At 47.1% G+C, this 24,959-nt stretch overlaps 1 protein-coding gene across 2 annotated transcripts in view; it reads left to right on the forward strand.

The window, feature by feature from the left end:
* Positions 1-24,959, forward strand: part of GFRA4 (GDNF family receptor alpha 4) — a 130,919-nt gene that overhangs the window by 4,497 nt on the left and 101,463 nt on the right. Inside the window, exon 1 of one of the 2 annotated variants that reach the window (XM_019495662.2) lies at positions 23,557-23,703. The exons of the other annotated variant lie outside the window; for it this stretch is intronic. Coding sequence (XP_019351207.1) covers positions 23,688-23,703 — 16 coding nt within the window. The 5' untranslated portion in view covers positions 23,557-23,687. Of the gene's footprint in view, positions 1-23,556; positions 23,704-24,959 lie in introns of those variants that run through there. 2 annotated transcript variants of the gene reach the window in all.

Genomic DNA, 24,959 nt, shown 5'->3' on the forward strand with positions numbered 1-24,959 from the left:
AAAAGCCATTTCTGATCAAAGAGAGAGTTTTTTCTCTGGTAGTGCTGGAGCGAAATTGTAGCCGTGACGGTCCCGGAGTTAGGTGAGAGGCCTGGATTTTTGTGGGCGATATCTTTTATTAACCCAACGGCATGACGGGGACACAGTTGGACAAGTTTTCAAGTGCAAGGCATTCTTCTGAACAATGATGAATATCTTGCATTGGAAAGCATGTCTAACTTCGCCCCCCACCCTGCTGTTGGCCCAATAAAAGATATCGCCCACAAAAATCCACGCTTCTCAAAGAAAAAGCACGATATACGAGCTATAACTTCAGGGAATGTAGCTCTGCGGAAATATGTTCTCAAATGAAAGCTAAAATCCATCATGCTGCTTCTTGAGGGGCACCAAAGTCAAGGCAACTGTGGTTGATTTTAACTCTTATCAAGAAAACATGGCCTCAGAGTTACACTCCTTTAACTAGCCACTAATAATTAGTGCTTTCTTTTGGGTCAGAAGTGGCTTTTTCTGCCAATCCACGAGTTCTTGCAATAGATTTTTTTTTTTTTCACTGTGGTTGAAATGTTCTGTCTCTGGGTGAAAAAAATTCTACTTTTCCTTCCACAGATTTTGCCTTTGTGGCAAAAGACATATTTATTTCTCCTCCTTCTTGCAAAAAGGGAACGGGAGTGGGAAACTTTCCCACTGAAACAAATCTTTTTTTTTTTTTATTCCCAGTTCTTTTCCAAATAACGAAGCATGGCATTGAAAATTGGGAATGGGACAAGAAAAAGTCCATTTCTGTCAATGCATGGATGACTATAATGGCTATCTTCTTCCAGCCGTCCCTGGTCACAGCATCTATTTCTCTGGCACCTGCCCTGGCAAGGATTTAGAGCTGTGGCAAGTTATCAAGGGAACAGAAAACGTGATAGTTTAGGACCTGGTGATCCTACCGATGCCTCCCACTCCTGTGGTCCCCAGGGTCAGGGGCCAGAGGAGCAGACTAGTCAGGTTGCCATCAGCTGGCCCTGGTTAGCTGAGCTGAACTGGTTTCCAGTGGCCTAACTCCCCCTAGCTGCCTGTGCTGCTTGTCTGGTGTGGCTCTTTGCTTTTTAAGTCGCAGATTTTCCAGATCCCATCGGGCTATTTACCAAGATAGGTACTTTTCTATTTAGCCCTGGGCTTCTTGCATCCTCTTACTGGTTTTCAGTGCCCTGGTCCTGTTCCCTGGCTTCATCCTGTTCCTGGTTCTGGGCTCCAGCCCAGATCTCATGTGGTCCTAGGGTCCTTTGCTGCATGGTTGTGGGGCTGGGGGACATGACTTATGAGAAAAGACTGAGAGAACCGGGCTGATTTAGCCTAGAGAAGAGAAGACCGAGAGGGATTGAATAGCAGCCTTCACCTCCCTGCAGGGGGGCTGCAAAGAGGATGGAGCTGGGCTGGTCTCAGTGGGGGCAGGTGACAGAAGGAGCAATGGGCTCAAGCTGCAGCAAGGGACGTTGAGGTTAGATATTAGGAAGAATTTTCTCATGAGGAGGGTAGTAAAACACTAGAACAGGCTACCCAGACAGGCGGTGGCATCTCCATCCTTGGTGGTTTTTAAGACCTGGCTAGACAAAGCCTTGGCTGGGATGATGGAGTTGGGGCTGGTCCTGCTTGGAGCAGGGGGTTGGACTAGATGCAACCTCCAGAGGTCCCTTCCCACCCTCATTTTCTGTGATTTTTTCTCCTCCACCCCCCTATCCTCTGACAGTCGGCTCCTGACTTGTGGCTTAGCTTGGCGATTGCCCACCTCTTGGTCCCACACACCTCCAGCTGCCTGCTCCACACGCCTTGGCTAGTGATGCCAGTCTGGATCCCTGCCCATTATTCCTGACCCGCCTTGGCCTTTTGCTGTACCCAGGCTGACTGCCTATATCCCAGACCCTTATAGACTTCGGCTTCCCTACCTGCCTGCTCTTGACACCCCTGACTTCTGGCTCTAGTCTGGACTCTCACTTCCCTGCCCTTGCCTGTTTCTGATCCCTGGGGCTGCAACCCACACGGGTCAAGCCCTGGTTGCCCACGTCCTGGTTGCACCCCTGACCCCCAAGCCCCTGGCAGACTTGGAGCCCCGTCTGGCAATTGCATTGCGTTCACCCCTGGCATTTGCGTGTGAAATGCCATCGTTGCAATTACGGCCCACGTCACGGTTGTGTCTCTAAGCCCGTATACCCCAACCCCGTTGTACAACCCGACAGGCCTTTTCCACACAGACCTAAGCACCGTATTTGCTCACATACAGCATGCCTCAGAAGGAGACGCGCCCCTTGTTTTTGAAAGGCAGATGAATCTTTCCTTGGAGAAAGTCATTAAGTAGCGGCAGCGAGGGAGCGGAGACTGCTCCTTGCTCTGTGGATCGTGCACAGATTCTACTTTTGCTTTTGCCTGTTAAGTGCCGACACTCATCTTACCGTATTTCCTTATGTATAATACATCCTCCAATTTCCAGCATCTGATTTTTTTGGAAAAAGGTGTGCATTGTATGTGAGAAATACAGCAGTGTAGTGTCTCAGTAGTCTAGTTAGGAGCAGAATTACCATTGCCTCCTATTAACAGATGAGGACCATAGCAAAGAATTGAACTCCCAATCCTCATTGTCTATGATTGTATGGTTTGATGCCTTTTTTTGCTCCATATTTCCTAAATTCTCATATCCTGATGGGGAAATTGTACAATTGGGAGATGTGAACTTCTGCCCAGCTGTCACTCCATCCCCTTACTCCTGCTGCTGCTGCCTGGGTCTCCAGGCTTACCCTCTGTCCTACGTTTTCTGCTTCCTGACCCTACATTTGGGAGCATGGCATGGCCTGAGGAGCCCATGAATGCAGTGGGAGATCTGGGTGTGTGGCCTGGGGGAAAGGACAAAGATATTCTTGGAAACTTGGGACCTGACCCAAAGCCCATTGAAGCAGAGGGAAATATTTCAATTGACTTCCATGAGGTTCAATAGATTCCTCATTAAACAGAGAGGCATGAGGTTTTATATAAATACTTCCTTGTGGCTAAAATCAACTGGAGCATCAGTTTAACATCTGGCGCGTACTTCTACGTGGGTTTTAAGCCATCACATGAAGTGTTTTAATAGGTTTCCTCCCCACCTCCCACCAAATATGCCAGCGCACACGTCAAATTGTACATATTTTATTGCTCTCTCATCATCGTTGCTGGCGGGTTTCATATACACTTTAAGGCAGAAGCAAGATTTGAGGAAAGAGTTAGTGGCCTTAGGGGATCAATGCAAAGGCAGTGATCGATGAGTGAGGGGTGGTCTAGATTGGCAAGCGGGCAGAGACATTGATGTCGGCATCAATGGCAGAGTTCAGGCCGCACGGTATAGGACAAGGTCAGATTTGGGGCCTCAAAAATGAACTTGATGGAAAAATGTGACCCATAACAGGGTGTTTGAGTCACAGAAAAACATGGAAGGATTACCATGGAGCAAGTAGTCCAGAATAAATGTTATTCAGGATCAAGGAGAGGACACACGTCTCCCAGGCTGGCTGCCAGCAATAGCTGCTGTTGCAGCACCATGCTCTGCATTGCTTAGCCGTTGCAAATGGCTAAGCGCTTAGCCCGAATAGCTAACCCATTTAGCCCAGATTAGCAATTTGCTCGATCCAAACCGATTCCAGCGCCACCTAGTGGCAATGCAGTCGGTTTGGATTGAGTGAAAGGCTAATCCAGGTTTTTAATTGACGAGGGGAACAGACACACCCACCGTAATCTCAGGTAGAGTTTAGATTATGAGTTGTATAGGATGGTTTGGCCAGGGCTGATCCTGCCTCGGGCAGGGAGTTGGACTTGATGTGATTTCTGGAGGTCCCTTCCAGCCCCACTTCTATGATTCCACGCAGTCATTTGCCCACTTAACAGCACTCCTACATGCATTTGAAAAGGTAATTTTATCCTGGGTTTGAGTGATTTGTTATGTGGTCTGATTTATGATGTGCTCAGACTGCATGCCAGGCCTCTGTTCTGCTTTCACTCTGCAGTAAAGTTGTATACTACAGACCTACAGAGTAAGTATGCTGTCTGTCCACACTGAGATAGGTGGTGGGAAAGGGACTGACTTCAGTGAGGCCAGGCGGGAGAGAGGGTCTACAGGAGTGCGACTTGTCGGGACGTGCCAGGAGGTGGCAGTTGTCGAGGTGCGAGACAGCATGGGCATGGTTGAGAGTCTGGCTGTGTAAAGTCGTAGCAAGGACTGGAGATAGCATTAAGAGGATCCAGATGCAACTGTTACAAGCACAAAGGGCAAGGCAAGGCTTGAATTGGAGACCTCAGTGATGGGCAGAGCAGACGTGATGCCAGCCATGATGGAGTAAGGAAGGAACAGAAATTGGGGAGGAAAGATCGGGGCTGAATCGTGGGTGAGATGCCCTTAAATTGCCAACAAGACATGTCGGAAGTTATCTTTTATTATCACTGAATATTGCTGTATTTCTCTTGCACATAGGGGCTGGGATCTCACTGTGCTAGGTGCTGTACAAATGCAGAACAAAGAGATAGCTCCTCGCCCCAGACACCCTGCAGTGTACGACAAGAGACGTCCGATGGGGACAGGGGGGTGCAGGGAAGCAATGAGTATCATCCTGAGACAGCACAGAGCATGTCGGCGGTAGGACCATTGGCCAGGGTAGAGGGGACGGAGTCAGAAAAGGGCCAACGTGATCGAAGCAAAGGGTCTCACTTGTCAGGGATCCACATCAGGAGAGCTCCCAGCTCCTTTCATCACGAGGTCTCATGGCAGCTCATAAAGGGGTCTGCACTTTTCAGCGGTGATAATTTTCCCCTTGCACCCAGGCTACTGGAACCGAAGTCGACCGAGTCCCCATCCATCATGCACTCGATGCCATGGTCTCTCGCTAGATGCATACTTGCCTCTGGAGCAACCAATAGCTGCCCCAAGCCACAATAATACTTGTACCCCTGCATAACCCCCCACCCCACCTTCAAGGGGGTCTCCACCTTGAAGGGCTGAGAGTTTGAGCCTACGACGAGGGGCACCATGCATGCATAAACAGATGGGTACAGGGAATACAAGGAAAGGATGAAACAATTACCGTACGTTCTGGGCATAAAAGGTGCACCTTTGGTTTTGAAAGGCAGAATGAAGGGAAAAAGGGGTTTTCCGTGTAGTAAGTAGCTGCCAAGCGGTAGCGAGGGAGCTCCCTGCAAGTTGTGTGCAGGTTTTACTTTACCTTCTGCTTAGTAACCAGCAGAAACTGCTCTTACCGTATTTATCACATACAATGCACACTGCAATTTCCAGCAGCTTTTTAGGGGGTCGGGGGGAAGTATGTTGCATGTAAGGAAATAAGGTATCATTAGCATAATGAACTGTGGTCACAGATCGCCGGCCACATAGGCCTTAGGACAAAGGTGTATCCTAAGACCAGGTGTGAAAGAGGCCAAAGCGGCCAAGTTTTCATGGCTAGGATGAGATTTCACCGTATGGGCCAGAAGCAGCATTGCCCATGGCTCTTTTGTCAGAGAAAGCTCCTGTTCCTCCCCTGTTAAATAATCCACCAGCCCAGTTGCAGATGCCAAGGTCTGCTTGGAAAGACGGGAACCCCAGCTGGCACGAATGTATTGCCTCTCTGGCATAATTATATTGCAGCTCCGCTGGCACTATGGCAGCTTCATCAGCTGAGGATTTGCCCCCTGGCACCTTCATTAAGGCAACCGTAAATGTTTCTTTCAAGTGCAGGCTGGCTGTTCCCTTTCCCAACCCTGGCCCAGAAGCACTTACCGCCAAGCCTGCGCCCCATCTCTTTGCAGCTAACCTCTGCAAGCATTTCTTTTTTCCCCTCTCTCTGTGGATAGCTCTTGACTCTCTTGTCCCTCCGTGATTATTTGTTAGGTACATAACCCTGGAACAGTAAAATTCCTCCCTCCGGGATGCATTTTGCATGAAAGACACTATAAAATAGTTGCCTTGTGTTTGTGATTTATTGAAACCAACTGGAAGAACATTTCTCCCCTTCGCTGTACCTGTGCTGGGTGAGTGTTTTGACAGGGTTGTACGGTATCACTCACTACCCTAACCGCAGACACATGAGTCGGAGGATACTTTGAGGCTCGATTGCACACAGCTGGTATATCATTTATGCGTCCGGGTTATTGAAGTGGGGCGAACACAGAGGGGTCCTTTAATGTGCTGTCTCTAAGCATGGTGCAGTGTTTTATCTTTCCCATACCGCTGCTCCCAGCTGCGTATTGATTGAATCCACTCAGTTCGGGCAACAAGATTTTAAAGCTGTCCAGATGCTCCGAGGCTGGGATTTGGGGTGTGCAGACCCCAAAGGGTTTCGCTCTCCTTGCTTGTTCCTTTTCCAAAGAAGACAAAAGGCCAAGCATGTAATTCAAAGCAAGAGTCACCATTATTCATTCGCCGGAGTAGAATTTCGCTTACGGTGAGAGCTACTTGCTGGAGATTGCCTGCTGGAGGGATTTTTTTTTTCCACCCCCCTCAATCCATTTGTTTCAGTTTTATTCCACCAAAATAGAGTTTAACCCCTGTGGTTTTAAAATCCGGGAGCAGCAAGCCATAGATGTAGGCGACCGCGGCTAGCTGGCAGCACGGTCCGGCAGTTCGGTTGTCAGCTCTCCTGATTTCTCTCTCGCCCCATAGCTATTGAAGCTGGATGTTTTTGGGACCAGAGACTGACTCTTTGGTTGTTTAATATCCAGCCCAAAAGGTCCAGTTTTGGTCGGGTTGCAAAGCCCTGTTCTTAGACTGCATCCAAATTCTTCTTTTCCCGTCGGAAAGTGATGTTTGGGTGAAACAGCTCACAAAACGGTATCAATTTTGAGTGACGTTTCCCAGTGGAAAATGATGTAGGTAAGACAAAAAAAAATCAATTTTGTAATGTTTCATTTAATAAAAAAGGCGACATTTCTTTCCTAAGCAAAATATTCCTTTTACTCCTGCCCCCCTTCCCTTTTTTGCATTTGGGTTTATAGCAGTAGGAGCAGAATTGCAGATCGGGAAAAGATCTTAGAAATCAGAGAGAAGTTGGGCTAGACGGGACCTCCAAAGGTCAGCCTGCTGAGGCAGGCTCATCCCTATCCAAATCATCCTACGATCCATAATGGAAACCCTTTGTAAAACGACCCTCGACCCTGACACAACACCGATCTAATGCCCTAACCTCCCACGGGCGAAGCAGGGGTCCCACGGCAGCCCACAAAAGGTTGTTAATATAAGAGATCCCAAGTGGAGGGCCACACTCCCTGCTATAGAGGAAGGCAAAACCCCCACAGACAACACCAATCTGATCATGGGGTAAAAGTCCCTGCTCACCTCAAATATCAAGGTAACGGAGAACAAAACTTTCAGGGAGGAAGAATTGTCTGAATCTTTTTCTGGAAATGGCGATATTGCCATATGGGGCTGATCATTTTGAGATTTGATCCATCCTAGCTACCAGCATAAAAATAACCATGTCCGAACTAGCCATGAGACGCTTTCTTGCTCATCAATCCCAAAGGCAGAGCAGCAAATCTCTGCACATGTATATCCTGTTTGGCCATAGGTATCCGGGAAAGAGGAAGGATTTCTAAGGGCTGGTCCATGCTGGTATCCAGGGTACTGGTCAGGGACCTCAGCTTTTGGACTCTCACTCTTGGATGATTTTGCTCTGCTTCTGGGATTGTCCATAAGGAGTCTAGCATGGCAGCCTCCAGAGCAGGACCTAAGGCAGATGCTGCTTTGCTCAAACACCTCGCGTCTCTCTGGTCCCCTGGGTTGTCCCCTCTCAGTCTGCAATGGGGACAGCCTGCAGTGAAGTGCACACTGTGGCCAGACCGAAGCCAGGATTGCTCCAGCTGCCTTCTGCAGACCACAGGGACTGTCCTGAAGTATGGGCTGTGCTTTGGTGGACCACGTGGCCCTCCTTCTAGGCCTCTCTTTCTGGCTCTAGCTAACCTGGCTTTGTCCCTGCTGCTGAGACCATGCACCCAGGTGCTATCTCTTTGGGAGCCCTGTGGACCACGTGGCTTGCCGCTGCTCTGCATTGCATTGTCCATTGAGCCATGGGCACGAGATACCTTCTTCTGTGCTTCCTTGGCTGACTTTTCCAGGATCATTTGCTATGACTGTTCACCTCCACCCATCCTTAGATGCCTGATTAAGTTACTAGAGAGCGGGCTTAAATATGGGCTTGAGATGAGGGCCACGTATCGAGGTGCAAGAGATGTGGTTCCCAGGTCTGGCCGTGGGCGGGTCGGCTCATTTCTCTGCCTGCAGAATAAGACCATTCTCCGTGGCTCACAAGAGAGCTGTAGGGACAGAGTCAATAAAGTCCATGAGGGGTAATTAGGTCCATGGGGACAAGGTAGGCAGGGTCTTTTCTTTGCAATTCACCCCCCTGGGCTGCGCAGCGCTGGACTCACCGTGAATACTGAGAATTAAGCCCAAGGTGAATACATAGTCATAGACACATTCAATAAAGGTGGAATAATAAGCTCAACCTTTCAACCCGGCGACTATGTTTTGGATGCAGAACTCTGCAGGGTCTCCGGTCTGGGCTGATCGTTCGGTTTCTAGGGGTTAATCCATTCGTTAACACCCTGTTGTTACCGTCACCTCCTAATACGCATCGTTATTGGTGTGACAACCACTGGGGAAGGCTGTTCATTAACAACATCGCTAGCAATAGCCATGGCCAAATTTGACTCTGTCAACGCTGACCTGGGAAGAGCTGACTGATGCGTACACGCTGCCCCGTCGTTGTTCCAGCTGGAGTTGCTGTTTCCTTTGAGCCTCGGCGTACTCAGCTGTAGACGTCATTAAAAGATTCCCCATCAAACACGGAAAAATGACAAGTGACGGGCACTTGGGTCCTCTGTAATAAGGGCTGCCCGTTCAAATGATACATTTGCTGTCTCCTAATGGAGAGAAAAGCAAACCAACGTGGTAAATTATTAGACAGGACATGGCTTGAATCTTGGCTTTTCTGACCCACTTACTTAAAGGACCGGATGGGTTTAATTTTGCATCAGTGTTTGCTTGGCGTCAAGCAAGATTTGCGCGCTGCGTTACAAAGGTTAGCTGAATTATACCGGAAGGTTTGATGCTAGATTGGAAGACAGCTTCATCTGATTTCTTTTTTTTTGCTTTCCCCCCTTAATTCCCTCCGTTTGGGTGCTGCCTTCCTTCATTAATGACCCAGCTCAAAGTCTTTTTTAGGCTTAGTTGCAACAGGTCTCCCCCAACCCCGGCTTGACAAACACGCCGTGAACCTTGGGCTGCCTGTCAAGCCAGCGTCTCTTTGTGGATGGAGAGCAAGGGGGCAAAGTTTCTTGCTGAAATTCAATCCAGAAACAGAGAACACTGCGGGGTGTCATGACCACAGCCTATTAATACCGTCAAGGTGTTGAGAAGGGATTAATCGCAGCCTTGGAAGAAGCAAGGGCAAAGAGCAATAGTTGGGAGGAAAAATTCGGATGGCGTCCTGGGAAAAAGTTTTCCCTTCACAGTCAGAGCAATGGAGAGGGCAGAAGGGGCTTGCTGTTGAAGCCAGTGGGACTGCCCAGGCATCAGGGAGGGGTGGCAGAGGCCTAAAGTTGAAGCCTGGGATTTTCCAAGGGAGGCAGGCACCTGAATGTCTTGTGAGGCCTCGCTCGCCGTTTTGCATCACTTGGCAGGAGCTGTCAACAGAGAGCATGGTCACGAAGCAGCCTATGTGTGTGGTTGGAAACCAGAGCTGCAACACTATAGCCTAGACCTCGGGACTCGGAATGCCAGCATCCCCCAGCATGCCTCCAATATCCCAGGCTCATTTGACTCTCAAACCACTCATTTTGATACCCAAATAGGGGCTGAGATCTTCTGGCTTCGATTCTGGCAGCTGATCGATCTCTCTTGAAAGCTATTATATGCTAATATTATTATATTATTAGTTGCTATTAAAAGCTAAAGGTGATTCTTCTTAGCTCCAGCACTAGGGGCTTGTCCTGTTGACCTGCAGACTTCGAGCCCTGTGGATACACCACCGTCATGTTGGAATAGCCAGGAGATGTGTTGGAGGGTGACGGTACAGCTGGCTTGAAAACTGCAAGGGAAAAGACATATTTTAAATAAACCCTGTGTCCCAAATCAAAGTAAAAGGGAGGGGGAAAATATATATATATATATTTCTTTTTGCAAGGAGGAATTTGAAAAAAAAAAAAAAAGGCAATTTGGGAGAACCAAAGCAGAATTGTGCTCCATTGGAAGATTGCAGTGATTTGACAAACTTGACATTTTCCCAGGAAAGATCTAAATTTTGCACAAAGTGCAGGTTTCTGTCTAAAAATGTTTACGGCAGATCTTTCCTAGCTAGCTGCATACGGGCCTGATTTGGGGATTGTTATTAGATACCCCTCAACTTGATAAACCTAGCTGAGGATCACTTAGAGAAGACACCCTTTCCTTCCCAGACCACTCCCAATGCCTACGCACAATCCTCTGATGCTTCATTTTCTTTCCTTTTCCATCTATCCATCTTTCTTCTTAATGCACTCATCCGAGAAGGTGAAACGATAACAGAGATGTGGGAACTGTAAAAATGTACTCTCTGATTTAGAGCAGGTTATTTTCCCCGTGCACGTGAGTCAAAAGAGGCACGCATCTGCTGGATACCCTTACACAGACCATGCATGCAACACTTCCCTTGCAGAGCCCAGCTAGTAGCTTTGAAAGGGGCTCTTCTCCCCCCACCCCAAGCCTGTGGGAGCTGAGCCTAAGCCTTTCTTAGTGCGGAGTCACTGGGAGCGTGACCTCGTGGAAGATAAGACATGCGAGAAGAGGCCGAGGGAGCTCACTTTACAGAGAGCAGATAAGGGAAGAAGACACAGGGGAGAACATGATCACAGTCTATAAATACCTTCAAGGTAACAGTGCCATGGGAGGAAGAGGATTAGTCACACTCTCAGAACAGGGGAAGAGAGGAAAAAAGCTCAACGGCATGAAGCAGAGGACGGGGAAGTTGGGGCTGGTTGTAAGGGGACCGTTTTTACCCATGCAAACAAATGAAGTACGGAGCCGGGGGGAAGGCAGCTGTCCGTCAGTGAAATGTTGTATCCGGCAGAGTTGGGAGGGATTACTTCCATCATACATTCACGTGCAACAGGGGCGGGCAATTATTTCGGGCGGAGGGCCGCTTACTGAGTTTTGGCAAGCCATCGAGGGCTGCATGACAGGCAGCCAGGGGCAGATAAATAGTAATTTTCTACATTTTTAGGCGCCCCGCAGGCTGGATAGAATGACCTGGTGGGCTGCATTTGGCCCACCCTGGCATACAGGCATTTGTGACGTGTCTGAGCTCCCCATATTAACAAAGGCAGAGCATCATGGGCAAACATCCCAGCATTCCCGAACCAGCCTGATTTTTTTAAGAGCATTTTTCAGGAGATCCAGGGATTCTTGCTGAACCGGGCTCTTGCAAGCGAAGCCCCGTGAGATGCATCCCAGCAGGCGCTCGGAAGTGTGCAGGCAGAGCAAGAAAACGATGGGTGTAGCGACCAAGAGATCATTTTTGGTGCCTGATACTACATCTTGACATGGTCCCAATTCTAGACACCTGCATCCTTCCCATCCCCAATATGACCTCAGGCTCCCACCATCTCTCTTCCTCAGCCACGACCTCCGTGCTTCCCGATCTCCGCCACCGGCCACCACCTCCCAGCCCCAGTCGCACCTTCTGCCTTTCCTCCTGGCAGGGTTTCATAACGGGAGAAGGGCGGGCATTCGAATCCATCGCTCGCAGCCCCCCACAACCCTTCTAAGAAGAAGGGTGCAAAACAGCAGTTGTCCCCTTTGTCTTGCACATCATGAAATGGGGATATATTCCCGGAGATTTGGAAAGCAGAAGCCAAAATGCCTTTCTGTCTCTACAGGCAGCTGCCAGCAGCTTCTCCCCTGTGTCATAAAACAACCAGTAAAATGCATTATGCCTGTAGAGGGTAATAAGAGTTTAAAGCCTGCAAAGTGAACTTTATGGGGATGGCTGCAGATGCATGGTCTGCTGTTATTTCTGATCCCAGCTGAGTAGCAAAAGGTGACAGGGTCTGCCCCCCTAGTTCCTAAACCCATGGCAAAAACTCCCAGGGATCTCCAAAGATGCTGAGGCTAATCCAGTGAGGATGTGGGGTCCTCTCGCCACAAATTGGGTCCAGAGAGCTCTTCTGAATGCCTGCTAAAGAAAAGACAGAGGTGTCTGAAAGTTTAGGAAGGCTGCGGAAGAGGAACTGCCGAGATGGTCCTGAGTGCGGGGATAAAAGTGAGGGTAGGAACATTTAAGCTGGAAAGTGCATGTTGGAGAGATGTCAAGGGGAGGGGGTCTGCAATCAATGGAGCTCGCATACGTGTAAAAGTTGAATAAGATGCTCCAAAATTATTCCCCGTGACTTCAACAAGGGGAGGGCTCCTTTCATGGTGTTTAAAGAGCAGGTGAGTGAGTCCCAGGAAGAAGGTGAGGCTTGGGGAGAAGATGCAGCCCTGCAGATCAGAAGAAATATGTTTCTGTTCTCAGGTCCGCTACTAATGCTGCCTGGGGCAAGTCACTCGGCCTCAGATGCTGTGAGACTGCTCTAGCAATGCTTGCATAAGGGCCTGGAGATCTCCCAGGGCAAAGTGATACCAACCCAGGTCATGTCTCAGGTCGCAATTTGGGACCTCGCTCCCAGGCTTATTGCAGCTTCCAGACACAGGGATGCCCTTGTCAGGAGAGAAGGATGCAAGTCATCTCTTGCAGACGTCCTTGTCTTGCAGAGTGAAGCCAGCGAGCGTACTCCTCTCATCCGGCTCATGAAATAATGTGTCTGGGCCACTTCTCTCACTACCAGAAATACCAGCCAGTGCCATTAAGGGAATGGAAACAGCTAATGAGATTTAAAGGGGACACAAAGTTCATAGGCTGGACTTCGGGAACAACCGTCTAGGAGTTTAGCTTATTAGACAATTCATGGATCTCTTAAGGGGTGGAAGCGCTAATGAAACTGGGTTGAACAAAATATTGGAGAGTAGGGAGGAATCATGCGCTGGCCACTGCGTGGGTCTAAGGCATGGCAAAGGTGTCTTTATTTCCGGGCTTCAGTCACCTTCCCTGTCAAGGTGGCAAGGGTTACGGCTGCAACATGAATGGGTCGATATGCATTGGCTGCAGTCGCCACCATGTCAGCACAGTCTAAAGCAGGGGCGGGCAATTATTTCAGGTGGAGGGCTGCTTACTGAGTCTTGGCAAGCCATCAAGGGACACATGACAGGCAGCCAGGGGTAGGTACATATTAATTTTCTAAATTTTTTAGGGGCTTCACAGGCCAGATGCAATGGTTTGGTGTGCTGCATCCAGCCCACAGGCTGCATTTTGCCCACCCCTGGTCTAAAGCAACAATCAGGTATCCTCCACCTTCAACATCCAGGCGCAGCTAATGCCGCCTGCATCTCACATGCTCCTGTTGTCCAGAGCATTTGGGCCTGCCCCGCAGGGTATGAGAGGCCACCCTCCATCATGGCAAGATCCCCACTGATTGCACTGGACCTCGGTGCATCAATACATAAGGCTTTGCATGGGATGGAGCGAGGCATTGGAGATAAAGGATGAGAAAAGGGTTCCTTCGTGCTGCTTTTGTTTTGTAAAAATGTTGACATTATGTGGAGTAACCGAGTATAAAATCTGCCTATCGTTTGGAGTTGGTGTGCGGAAAAGCTGTTATTATCAGAGCCTTTTATGCCTCTTTACACTGTCTGGATCACAGAAGATTAATGCGTGAGATAGGAACAGAAGCTCCCATCTTTATTTAAGCTGTCAGGTACTTTCACGTTGTTTTATGTTGATTGTTATATAAAGCCCACACAAAGAGATGTATGTATCTATATTCCCCACGTTTTCTTCTTTAATCTATAATTTAATAAAAAACAGAAATATTTCCATGTATTATTTTTATGCGTATTGTCAGCGCTTCCCTCTCTCGATCTTATTTTTTTCAAATAAACATTCATAGACATAAAGCACTTAAAATATGCATATAATCAATCTCCCCCTTTCTTTTTTCGGGCTTCCTTTTGTCTGCCATTCCAGTCATCCTTTAATTTACATAGTTAATGCAAGAGTATCTTAAATGTAAAAAAAAAAAAAGACTCGTCGCTGGAACAGAGCCACAAACACAAGCAGAGCGTGTTTATCCATGCAGGCATTTACATATGCACGCAGTAGCACGCTTATATCCATGCACACTTTTCTGTTTGTGCCCAGGCACACACACATCTGTAAAGAAGCAGACATTTGTGTGCTCCCCTGCCAGTGCATGCACATAGGCCTGTTGGAACAGACATAGGCTCATAGGCGTGACACACGCGCGTGCACACAAATACACAAACACACACAGGGCCAGTTTCCCCTCCCCTCCTATCTTGTAATTAAACCTGATGGCCTCAACATACCTCTTCTCCCACCTGCAGCCACCAACATATAAAGGAACACACTCACGGGTGGATAACACTGATGCACACGCTCACTGATACCCACGCTCACGCTCACACACAGAGGCATGCTGCACTTGGACATAGCTTCACACAGGCTTGCGTGTTCATGACCCCAGCCTTGCCCATCCATCCTGCTCCCTGCCCACCCGCGACCCCAGCCCTGCTGCACACCCCGGGGTGCATGCACCACAGCCTGGGTTGCCCCCTGCACCCGGGCTGGGCAGGACCCACCGTGGGCAGGGCAAAATCCCTTAGTGGGGTCACATCCAGCCTGCAAGCCATCTTTTGCCCACCCTTGTATTACACCATCATGCAAACAGCCTCAGCCAGCCCAAAAACAGAAGCTCGTGTTTCTCTTTGAGAGTTTTGAAGTCCCCCGGCCCCTTTGGTAGTTACCTCCTCGGCCCCTGCAGGTTTCCTCTCTCACCTTTCTGACTTAGTTTCCTGCATTCATTGCATTCATGGAGTGGGGCTCTTAGATGCTGAAAGCCGTGGTCTGGCTTCAGCATCAGGCTGGAAATCTGCATTATATTTATGCGTGTCCTAAGGAGCCTAGAGTTGGACAGTTTTTTCCTCTTGGTCGTTGCTGCAGAAACCACCGTGGAAGGCTTAAATCCACACCTAATCTCGTACAGAAAGATTCCCCGTCACTCCAGCTTGTGGTCCAGACCGTATTCCCATGTCACTGAGTTCATGTAGCGTGTTCCCCGTTTCATATCCCCCAGAAAAGGCCTTTCCCAGTCCCAACTGCCAAGTGAAGCGGCAAGGGGAAAGAAAGCAGAAAGCTCATTAAGAAACGCCAGAGGCTCAGAGGAATTCCCTCCTCATCGAGGAGCAAAGCTAACAAGGTCACTTCAGCGCTGTGATGAAGGAACAACTCCGTCCAAGTCACCTTATTTATTTTTAGTGTGTTTAGCGCTCTTGAAAGATGTCAGCTTGCCAGAGCTAGAGGCATTTGGGGAAGGGATGGAAGAATTTCACCGGGAACGGCTTGGTCTCAGAAAAGTAAAGCATTGGCAGCTGCTTCTGGTCTCCCAGAGATAGGGGCTAGGAACTGGATTTTTCCTCTTGAGTGCAATGCCAACATTTCAGCCTCAGGCAGCTCTTGGGGTAAACCCGATATTTGTTATTAGACCAACTCAACTATTCTTCCAACTATTTGAGTTGCTCTAATAAAAGAGATCAGATTTGCCCCAACAACCTTGCCTGCCCTTGTCCTGAGACCAACACGGCTACAACCAACACCCGTGAAACATTTCCACCTCTGTATTTGTTCCAAATCCAAAGAAGATCCCAGATTTGATTTCTGCCTATACCAATAATTCCCCCCCAAATTGTCTCCGAGTCCATGGAAAATCCAAGTCTTACATTTTCACATGCATCTTTTTTTTTTTTTATTGTATTTTTTTTGCAATTTGAATACACACATTTCAAAACAGATGTCATTTCTAAGCCAACCATCAGCAATTCCAGCCGTCCCGAACACGTCAAAACAGAGCACTTTGACATTATTAAAATGTTTTGTTTTGATATATTTTTCCGGAAGTGAAATTTCATTGATGTCGACGTGTTTACACATAAGGGTTTGATCTGACTGAAGCGGGATCTTCTGCGGGAAGAAAATGGGATGGAGAAAATTGGGAGCCTCTGATGAGATGAGGTTGCTCATCTCTGTCCTCCTCCCCGTTCCCGAGGGTCTGTTGATTTCTGAGGCTTGGGCACTTCTGGGTGTCTCGTCTCAGGCTGCTAGGCATAGTGATTTTTTGTGAATGGGGCATAGACATTGACCTAGCAGACCCTTACTGCTCATTTTATGATAGCGAGACTGCACTATCACATGGAAATAATTGTCCCTCATTGGGCTTGTGCTTGTAAACCAGAGGCAGATGGATCCACGCAACCTTGTCACCAGCAAACATTCACGTTTTTCCTGGAGGGACCATGCTCTTTTCCTGAGTAGATGCCAGCTCTTCTTCCGCTCTGCCCAGTTTCTGAGCTGCATCATCCACTCGCAAGAGTTTATCTGTTGCTTTTATGGTAGTGACCAGACCTGATCTAGTCAATCTTGGTCGGGTCAAGTCAACTTGATCTAGTCCATCTTCCATGCCATCGCCTATGCATAGTGATACCTTCTCCGCATTTGCTCAAGCTTCCTTCCTGGCCTCCTCTAAACTCCTCATTGCAGCATCAAGACATGCATGGACCTTATTTGTTAGCTGCTTGATGTCGATACTGCCAACCTCCTTTGGTTCTTCATCATGTCTCCTCTCAATTCTTCACTACGCAGTTTAGACTGCGAGTCCTTTGCGGGCGGGACTGTGTGCATAGGAGGAGGCTTGCACTCTCTGGGGTGCTTGAGCATTAAATAACTAAGGAAGGAAAAAGAGACGTCTGCAGGGAGCGGCTTGCTGAGAAGTGAAGCTGGGCCTTCATATTGTGGTTGGAGGACACCTTGGCCTGACTTCCTCTCGTTAGTCCAGGATGAAATCAGCAGTTGTCAGAGAATTGCCTGGGATTTTTTCTCTCACTGTGACAAGTAGGTAAACCAGATTCCCTTTTAGTGTATTGAAAATAAGAGCAGGCCCTGCAAGGAAAGTGCTGTGCTATTTCCAATCATAGAAACATAGAAAATGAGGGTGGGAGGGACCTCAGGAGGTCACATCTAGTCCAACCCCCTGCTCCAAGCAGGACCAGCCCCAACTCCATCATCCCAGCCAAGGCTTTGTCGAGCTGGGTCTTAAACACCTCCAAGGATGGAGAGTCCACCACCTCTCTGGGTAGCTGGTTTCAGTGCTTTACTACCCTCCACATGATAAAGTTTTTCCTAATATCCAGCCTCAACTTCCCTTGCTGCAGCTTGAGTCCATTGCTCCTTCTGTCATTTTCCCTCACTGAGGACAGCCCAGCTCCATCCTCTTTGCAGCCCCCCTGCAGGGAGGTGAAGGCTGCTATCCAATCCCCCTCAGTCTTCACTTCTGCAGACTCAATCAACCCAGCTGCTCCTCACCAGTCCTGTCCTCCAGCCCCCCAACCATTTTCATTGCCCTCCACTAGACACTAGTAATCCTGCTGATGGCATGGAGATCAATCAAGGCAGGAAAATGAACACTGGCCCCATACCTGTGCCCTCCTCCACCTTGGCTCTGTTCTGCTGGTGGGTCATTTCAAGAGGCTTTACTAATAGGCAGCCCCGTGTGACAGATGAAGGTCCTCCTGAGTGCCTCTGTCCCTCACCGTTAGGGATCGAGCCGTGCAGGGTACTGCCTTATGCTTGGATTTTCCTTTTCCTGGCCTTATTATTGTAATTCCTGCCTGGCTGGTGTGGTCGAGAGGTTTCAGGAATGGTCTGTTTGCAGATATCATTGTGGCAGTACGCAGGTTCATGGGTCTGGCCTGGCCTCTGTGGGCCATAGGTGGCTGACCCCCGGTCTGTGGGATGTGGCCGTTGTCTGGGATTACATCCCCCGTGATGCACTATGGCAAGGGTCTCCTGATGGTGTAGCATCTCTTTATGCCAGGAGGAGAGACCACGGTACCACCCAGGCCATGTCGTACCAGGAGGTCTTGACCGAGATGACCACATGGAAACCTGGGACACCCAGGTGACACCTCCCTCAAGTCCGCGGGGTGGCCTTTCAGAAAGTGTTTGGATTCTCAGCTGAAATCTTTTGGACTTTGATGAAAGCCAACATTTCTATGGGAAAAAAACTGACCCAATAACTTTGTGTTGAAATTTTCTGTTGGGAGGAAGGGGCCATTTCTTTCTAACCAGCTGCTTCATGAATGTTTCCACTGCCAGACCCCTTGCCTGGTCCAAACGGCCACCCGCAAAAAGCCACTTACATAGTACTGTCAAATCCCTTGTTAAAACCTGACAAAAGATCCCATTTATGCTACCGGAGCTGGTAGCAAAGTTTTAGGTCTGCCTGCTCCATAACAACAGTCTCTTCTTTCCAAACCAGAGGAGTTGTGTCTCCTAGAAGAAACACAAGTGCCATGAAGAGAGCTCTTGTCTCTCACTGAGCATCACTTTTGGAAAGACAGAGGTGGCCTGAAAGCAGCAAAGTAGCTCAGGGGGCTGTCAAGAGAGAAGTGGCCTCTCTCTTCATCGGACACTTCATGCTCGTGCTGTCAATATTGGGTTTCTACTTAACCCGTCCTGTAGCTGATGTTTTGTTTTCAGCTTCATGTGTTGGAGCCTATATTCTGTGTCCCCTCCACGTGCATAACTCCTCCTGACATCAGTGGGAGAGCCGTGTGCCTCAGGCTGCTGGAGTCCAAATTGGCCATGGGGACAAAGGGAACAAAGTCACCTTACTAGTGTTTTTGCATCGGGTTCAAAGAGAAAAGCAGTGCTTCGTAGAACCATAGACATGGCAGGCTGGAAGGGACCTCAGGGAATCAGGCTATCCACCCACCTCACTGGACTGAGGATACTGAGGTCCATTTATACTCTTTATGAAGCTTGGATGCCTATAGTGACTGTTTAAAAGTTTATTTTTCTACTTATTTTCACTTGGAAACTCCAGGAACCACAGTTCTCAGTGTCCCGGGTTTGGCGGTTGAACCCTTTGGTAGACCGAGGGCCTGGAGTGAGATGGTGACAGCACACAATAGGCTGAAACAGGAGTTATGGGGCTCATGTACACACCATGATGTTTGCCCTTTCATGCACTGCAACTGCACGTCTGTTTGCATGAGCGGGATTTCCCAACCCTTTAAAAGTCTTTCTTGTGCATTAAACTAAAACTCCTCAGACATGGGTCATTTGGCTCACTGGGAATTAAAGCGTCGCATCCATGGATTCATTGCATGAAAACAGGAAGGTACTCAAAGGCATGTAATGAGCCTTTTTGTCCACCTGACGGCGCTGTGAATTTTTTGTAGTTCACCCCTTCGAATTGCTTCCACTTTCGAATTGCTTCTGCTTTTTTTTTTCTTGTGTGGTTTGTATGCTCCCTACTTCTACAGTTGTGTGGCAGGACATGGGCACAGGGTGGGTTGGGGGCCCTGGGCCAGGGTGGTGGTGCAGGGATTGCTGGACTGTCCCGCTCTCCTGCATCGCCAGCCAGGGACCTGGCTTAATTTGTTTGTAAACCTAGTGCGTGTAAACACAGATGCGATGCTCCAAAATAAACAAGTTTAAATTTTATAAACCTATTTAATTTAACGGGGATTAAAACCCGTGGTGTGTACAGGCGCCCCTTGTCATTAAATACAAACACATGGTGATCTCAGCCTGCTGACAAGGAGGGCAGACCTGCTGAGGCTTAGACCATCTCCATTCATTATAAAACATCCAATTTGGCTCTCAGGGTATTGCAGACCCTACACTGGCGGGGATCTAGGGGAAGTGCTGTTCCTAACTCCCTTAGGTGCTTTTGAGAATTATAACCGTACTTTTTGCTAATATGTACATGGCACTGGAGTACTTGTCCTGTCCAAGAACATGCAAACATATGGCTATACCTATGGCATCCGTTCATCAGTGAGTGACAGTGGATATGACTAGCAGTGCATTTTCTCTTGTGTCTGTAGAGACCAGTGTTAGACTTACGGGTCCTGCCACAGTGCTCACAGGTGCACATGGCATTAGCGGCTACTGTACTGACAGGTTGTTTGCTTCGGTCATGCCAAATGAGTTCAGCTTATAACCTGTGACTGCCCCCTTCCATGCTGTGCCCATGCCAATAACAAAGATGGCGTTTCCTCTCCATTCAGTTTTGGCTGCAATGGCCTGGGCAGTTGATATGGAGATGCTTGAGTTGCCCATATATCGCTGTCACCCTTTTGGCCTAGCTGCTTGATCCCATAGGAAAGGCAGAATCCAGTACATTTGAAGCCAGCTTGGCTGCAGGAGCTGCCGGTATGAAAACCTCCAATCCATCTGTCTTTCGGGGCTCCACTCTTAGACTGGTTGCCAACCAACGCTGGAGAGCCCAATCCATCCTGCTATGAAATTCACTTTTTGGTAGCATTTCCTCCACCAGGGATAAGGGCACGGACATACCACCATCATCATATACATGGAACCCACCACACACATTTTCATCCCCATATATACACACCCACCTATGTCCATGCACATGCTCAGACACACCTATTTGCCCCTACAAACAACTCATCCTCCCTCTGAACCTACAGATTTCCCCCATACAGACAAAACGAGCCTCTTTGAAACATGTCCCGATTCTTTTGTTTAGCAAGTGGTGAGTGGGGACAAGATGGGATCAAAATCCCAGAGTAGCCCATTTGCAAACCCGGCGCTCTACGTTCCCTGGTCGACCACGCGAGCTGGCTCCTGGGCCCGGTTCTGTCAAGCACCATGTGAGTTTGTTTATTTCTCTAACAAGTGTCACCACGAGCCCAAGAGCACTGGCGCCATCAGTACATTTGCAGAGAAAATGAGATTTTTCCTGGCCAACTTCCAGAGGTGGCAGCCACACTCCAAGGCACATCTCAATTAATTAATGGAGTCAAACTTTATTAGAGCCAATTGGCGGCCAAAAATAACCCAGCCTGTAGAGTTTTCCATTCATCTTTTTCTCCTTTCTTCTTCGTTTTCTTTCATTCTTCTTTTGTCTTTGTCCCTTTTGGCCTGGTGTGTGAAACATAGCTGTGTGACCATGGGGGTGGTTCAGGGACTGCGTATGCTGTAGAATAAGTCAGCCTTTAATCCAACCTTGGATGATATCTCGGTGAAATTTATATTTCCAAGGAGAAATCAGGCTGTGGACACTCAAACCTCATGCATTAGGCATTTTCAATCCTAAAGGATCCCCATGTACTTTATTAGACCCATGTACTTTATTAGACCCTAGACGGACAGAAAGGAGAGGAGGGGATGACTCCATTAGGATGCAAAGCACCCTGCAGGTGAGATTCATTTCCAAACAACTGCTAGTCATTTAACTTAATGTTGATTCTTAGGGTATTATCCAAGCTTGATCTGTGACAGCTGTTCAGAGATTGAGTAGATTTTATGCGGGAAATCAGACATTCAGGATGTGCAGCGAAGAAGTGATGGGAAAGGTATGCATCGAGCTGAGAAATGTCTTTCAACACCAGCCTTTGCTACCCTTGCTTATGCAAGTGAGAATTTGCACGAGTTCCCCTGAGCGCAAGGGTTCGTCATGATGATGTACGTGACAGTAGCACTGAGACGGACCTCCAGTTGGGTCAATCCCATTGGGCTGGATGTAGCATAAATGCACAGTAAGAGCCATGCTTAACACTCAGGGAATTTATCTTTACTTGGCATGGGAGATACCATGATGATAGTTTCGGCCCAGGGGATTTTACTAACCTGGCAGAGGAGATCCCCTTCTTCTCCGTCTTGAATGACTTGGTGTAGTTGAGGGTGGAGACCTGTCCCTTGTACTGCAGCCGGACCTCCCTGCAAGAGTCCATTAAAGCCTCCCAATGGGAGGCTCTTGGCTACACGCTTGATGGTGACGGGGGATTGCTCTCGGGATTTCCCTCTAGCTTGCTCCTTCGACCTTTGGCTAGAGGCAAGTAAAGTCGGGGCCATCTGAGCCCCAAGGCCTCCAGGCTTGGGCCTGCACATAGGATTTGGGAGTATCTGAAGCCCCAGGCTGACGAGTCTGGGAGAGAGGAGACTTGCCGATGGTAGACTTTGGAACTGATTTGGCTGATTTGGCCTGAGACACAAACTTAAAAAATAAATAAATTTACACCCAACAGAACAAATATGAAATGGGAAGAAATGGCTGCCTGGTACCCTAGTCCAGTGCCCTGGCCAAGAGACCACACATCTAGTCCCAGTGATTTTGGGGAAAGAGGTTGCCTGTCTAAACAGCATCCTTGGGTTGAGGGCTCATCTGCCCAGGCAAACTCAAGAAAGCAGATCCAAACTTTAGCAAAAGGTATGATTTTTAAGAGGTTTGGTGAAAACACATGAAACCCCTGCTAGGCACTGTTATTCAGAACTAAAGCAGCCGTAATTCGATTTAGCTTGCTTCACTCACTTCATTACACAGAGTCAAGGAAGCTAAATCAAATTAGGGCTGCTTTAATTCTGAATAAGAGTGTCCACATCAGGGTTTAATGCAGTTAAACTAATGCATTTAGAAAAAAAAATAATTCAGATTAATTCTCCTGGAGCATGCCACTATAGGCAAAGCCTAACTACCCATATACACAGTATTGTTCATATTCCTGTGCAATTTAATATGCTGGCCCTTTAAAATAGGTTCATCACCAGGGAAGAAAAAGTGTGAAGACTGATCTTTTGCACCTTTAGTTCACAAGTTCAAATCCCACGTCAGTTTGAAGAGGACCAAAATAGCATTGCCGTCTGTGCTTTGGATGTTCATGTGCCATGGTCTCTTTATGGGGAGATGCCCACACCCTAACCACCTTCCTCTCCGGCAAACTAGATCAGCACTTAATAAACCAGAAGACAAAATTCCCTTCTCACCCTGTGAGTTAGAGACACCAAAAGTGGAAGATTTCCAATTAAATCAGGGGAATAACCAGCAGTCTCCCCATCTTAAAACTGAATCTGGTCAGGCAGGATTTGACTCTGCTCCTGTTCTGTGGGTAAATAAATGTGTTTTCTCCAGGGCTGTCAGTCTGGCACCTTTAACCAGCCTGAAATTAATTTTCTTTAAAAAAAAAAAAGCATTAATAAAAATATGGCAGCCTTTTGAGGCTGTTTCATTAACTCTATCAGTGAAGCATATCACCCAGCGTCCGGTACTCTGCCTGAATACTAAAGTTTGCAAACACACTGGGCTCTTTTTCTGGCTACAAAGTCTCAATTTTTCTAACTCAATTTAATGTTGAAAACAAAATTCAAAGCAGGGAATAATTCCGAGAAGATAAAAGTGGTAAATCGGCTGTCGGGGATTAGCTCCCTGGTGATATAATTCAGCTCACGGTTACTGCAGCAGAACGCCGGGGCTGCTCTTCATTTATACGGGGTGGTTCAAACAGGAAGTCAGTCCTTGCTGGAAAGTTTAGCTGGGCTGAACTGATAAAAGATAGCAGACCCAAGGTCACATCCCAAACACAGACGGCGGGAGAGGGGGGGAAATAAGTTATACCTTTTCTTCCTTGCACTGCTCTTTCTTGAGAGCACATAAGGGCAGAAAAGGAAGAAACTAGCACCAAACCTGAAGCTGGTCAAAACTTAAAAAATGGCGTTTTACTGGAAAAGGCACTCTTTAAAATGCACTTTTCTTTTGGTAAGTTTATGGGTAATTTTTTTTCATTTCCTCAGAACAGATGGTTACATTTTTATTATTGCTTTAGCAAAAAATATCAATATAGTAGCAGAATATAATATCAGAATATTATATTACATTATATTATTTATTAAGTTATAAATTATATTATATTATAATTTACATTATGTTATTATAGTGTATATTTATAGATATATATTATATTATATTATATTATATTATATTATATTATATGATTTCATAGACGTTAGGGCTGGAAGGGACCTCCAAAGATCATTGAGTCCAGCCCCCTGCCCCAGGGGCAGGAAGATTATATTATATTATATTATATTATATTATATTATATTATATTATATTATAAAGTTATACATTATATTATATTATTATATATTCATATATAATTTATATATTTATATTATATTATTATATTATATAGTTATAATTATATTATATTATATTATATTATATTATATTATATTATTGATTTCATAGACATTAGGGCTGGAAGGGACCTCCAAAGATCATCGAATCCAGCCCCCTGCCCCAGGGGCAGGAAGATTATATTATATTATATTATATTATAGATTTCATAGACGTTAGGGCTGGAAGGGACCTCCGAAGATGATCGAGTCCAGCCCCCTGCCCCAGGGGCAGGAAGATTATATTGTATTATATTATATTATAAATATCAGAATAATAGAAATATTATTTCTACCTAGGAGAACTTTTACAATTTTTTCTCCGATGCCTGATGAAGGGTGCTTGTGCCCAAAAGCTTGCAATCAAAGACATTTGTTTGCAAAAATCAAGTTGGTTTAATAAACGAGATCCCCTCCGCCACAAGTTCTGATTCCTTTTGCTTCTAGACCAATATGGCTACAGTCTATATACTCAGAATAGTTATGAATTTTCTTTCGTCTTGGGTTTTGATAATCAACAAAAAGGCACAGCTATTTCAGTAATATTTCTTGATCCAGAATGTTATCAATCCAAGATGTATTAGTTTTTTAAAGAAATTTAAAAAGTGGCCCATTTTGACTCCTTTAGAATGAAACGCACTGAAATTTTGAAGTGATTCATCCAAGAAGTCTTCTCTTTTTTGCCCTGTTATAACAAGTAGAGGAGAAAGGGATTAGTCCCTGCTTTGCAGTATTGCACAGTTATTGGTGTGGTGTGTAGAAAGAACCAAGCTGATTAGGGTTAAATCAAAGCCGGTAGACCTCATCCTCATCAGAAGGTGAATATGATTTGGTTTA

The sequence above is a fragment of the Alligator mississippiensis genome, chromosome 2 (assembly GCF_030867095.1).
Source record: "Alligator mississippiensis isolate rAllMis1 chromosome 2, rAllMis1, whole genome shotgun sequence".
In the NCBI taxonomy this organism is placed as follows: domain Eukaryota; kingdom Metazoa; phylum Chordata; order Crocodylia; family Alligatoridae; genus Alligator; species Alligator mississippiensis.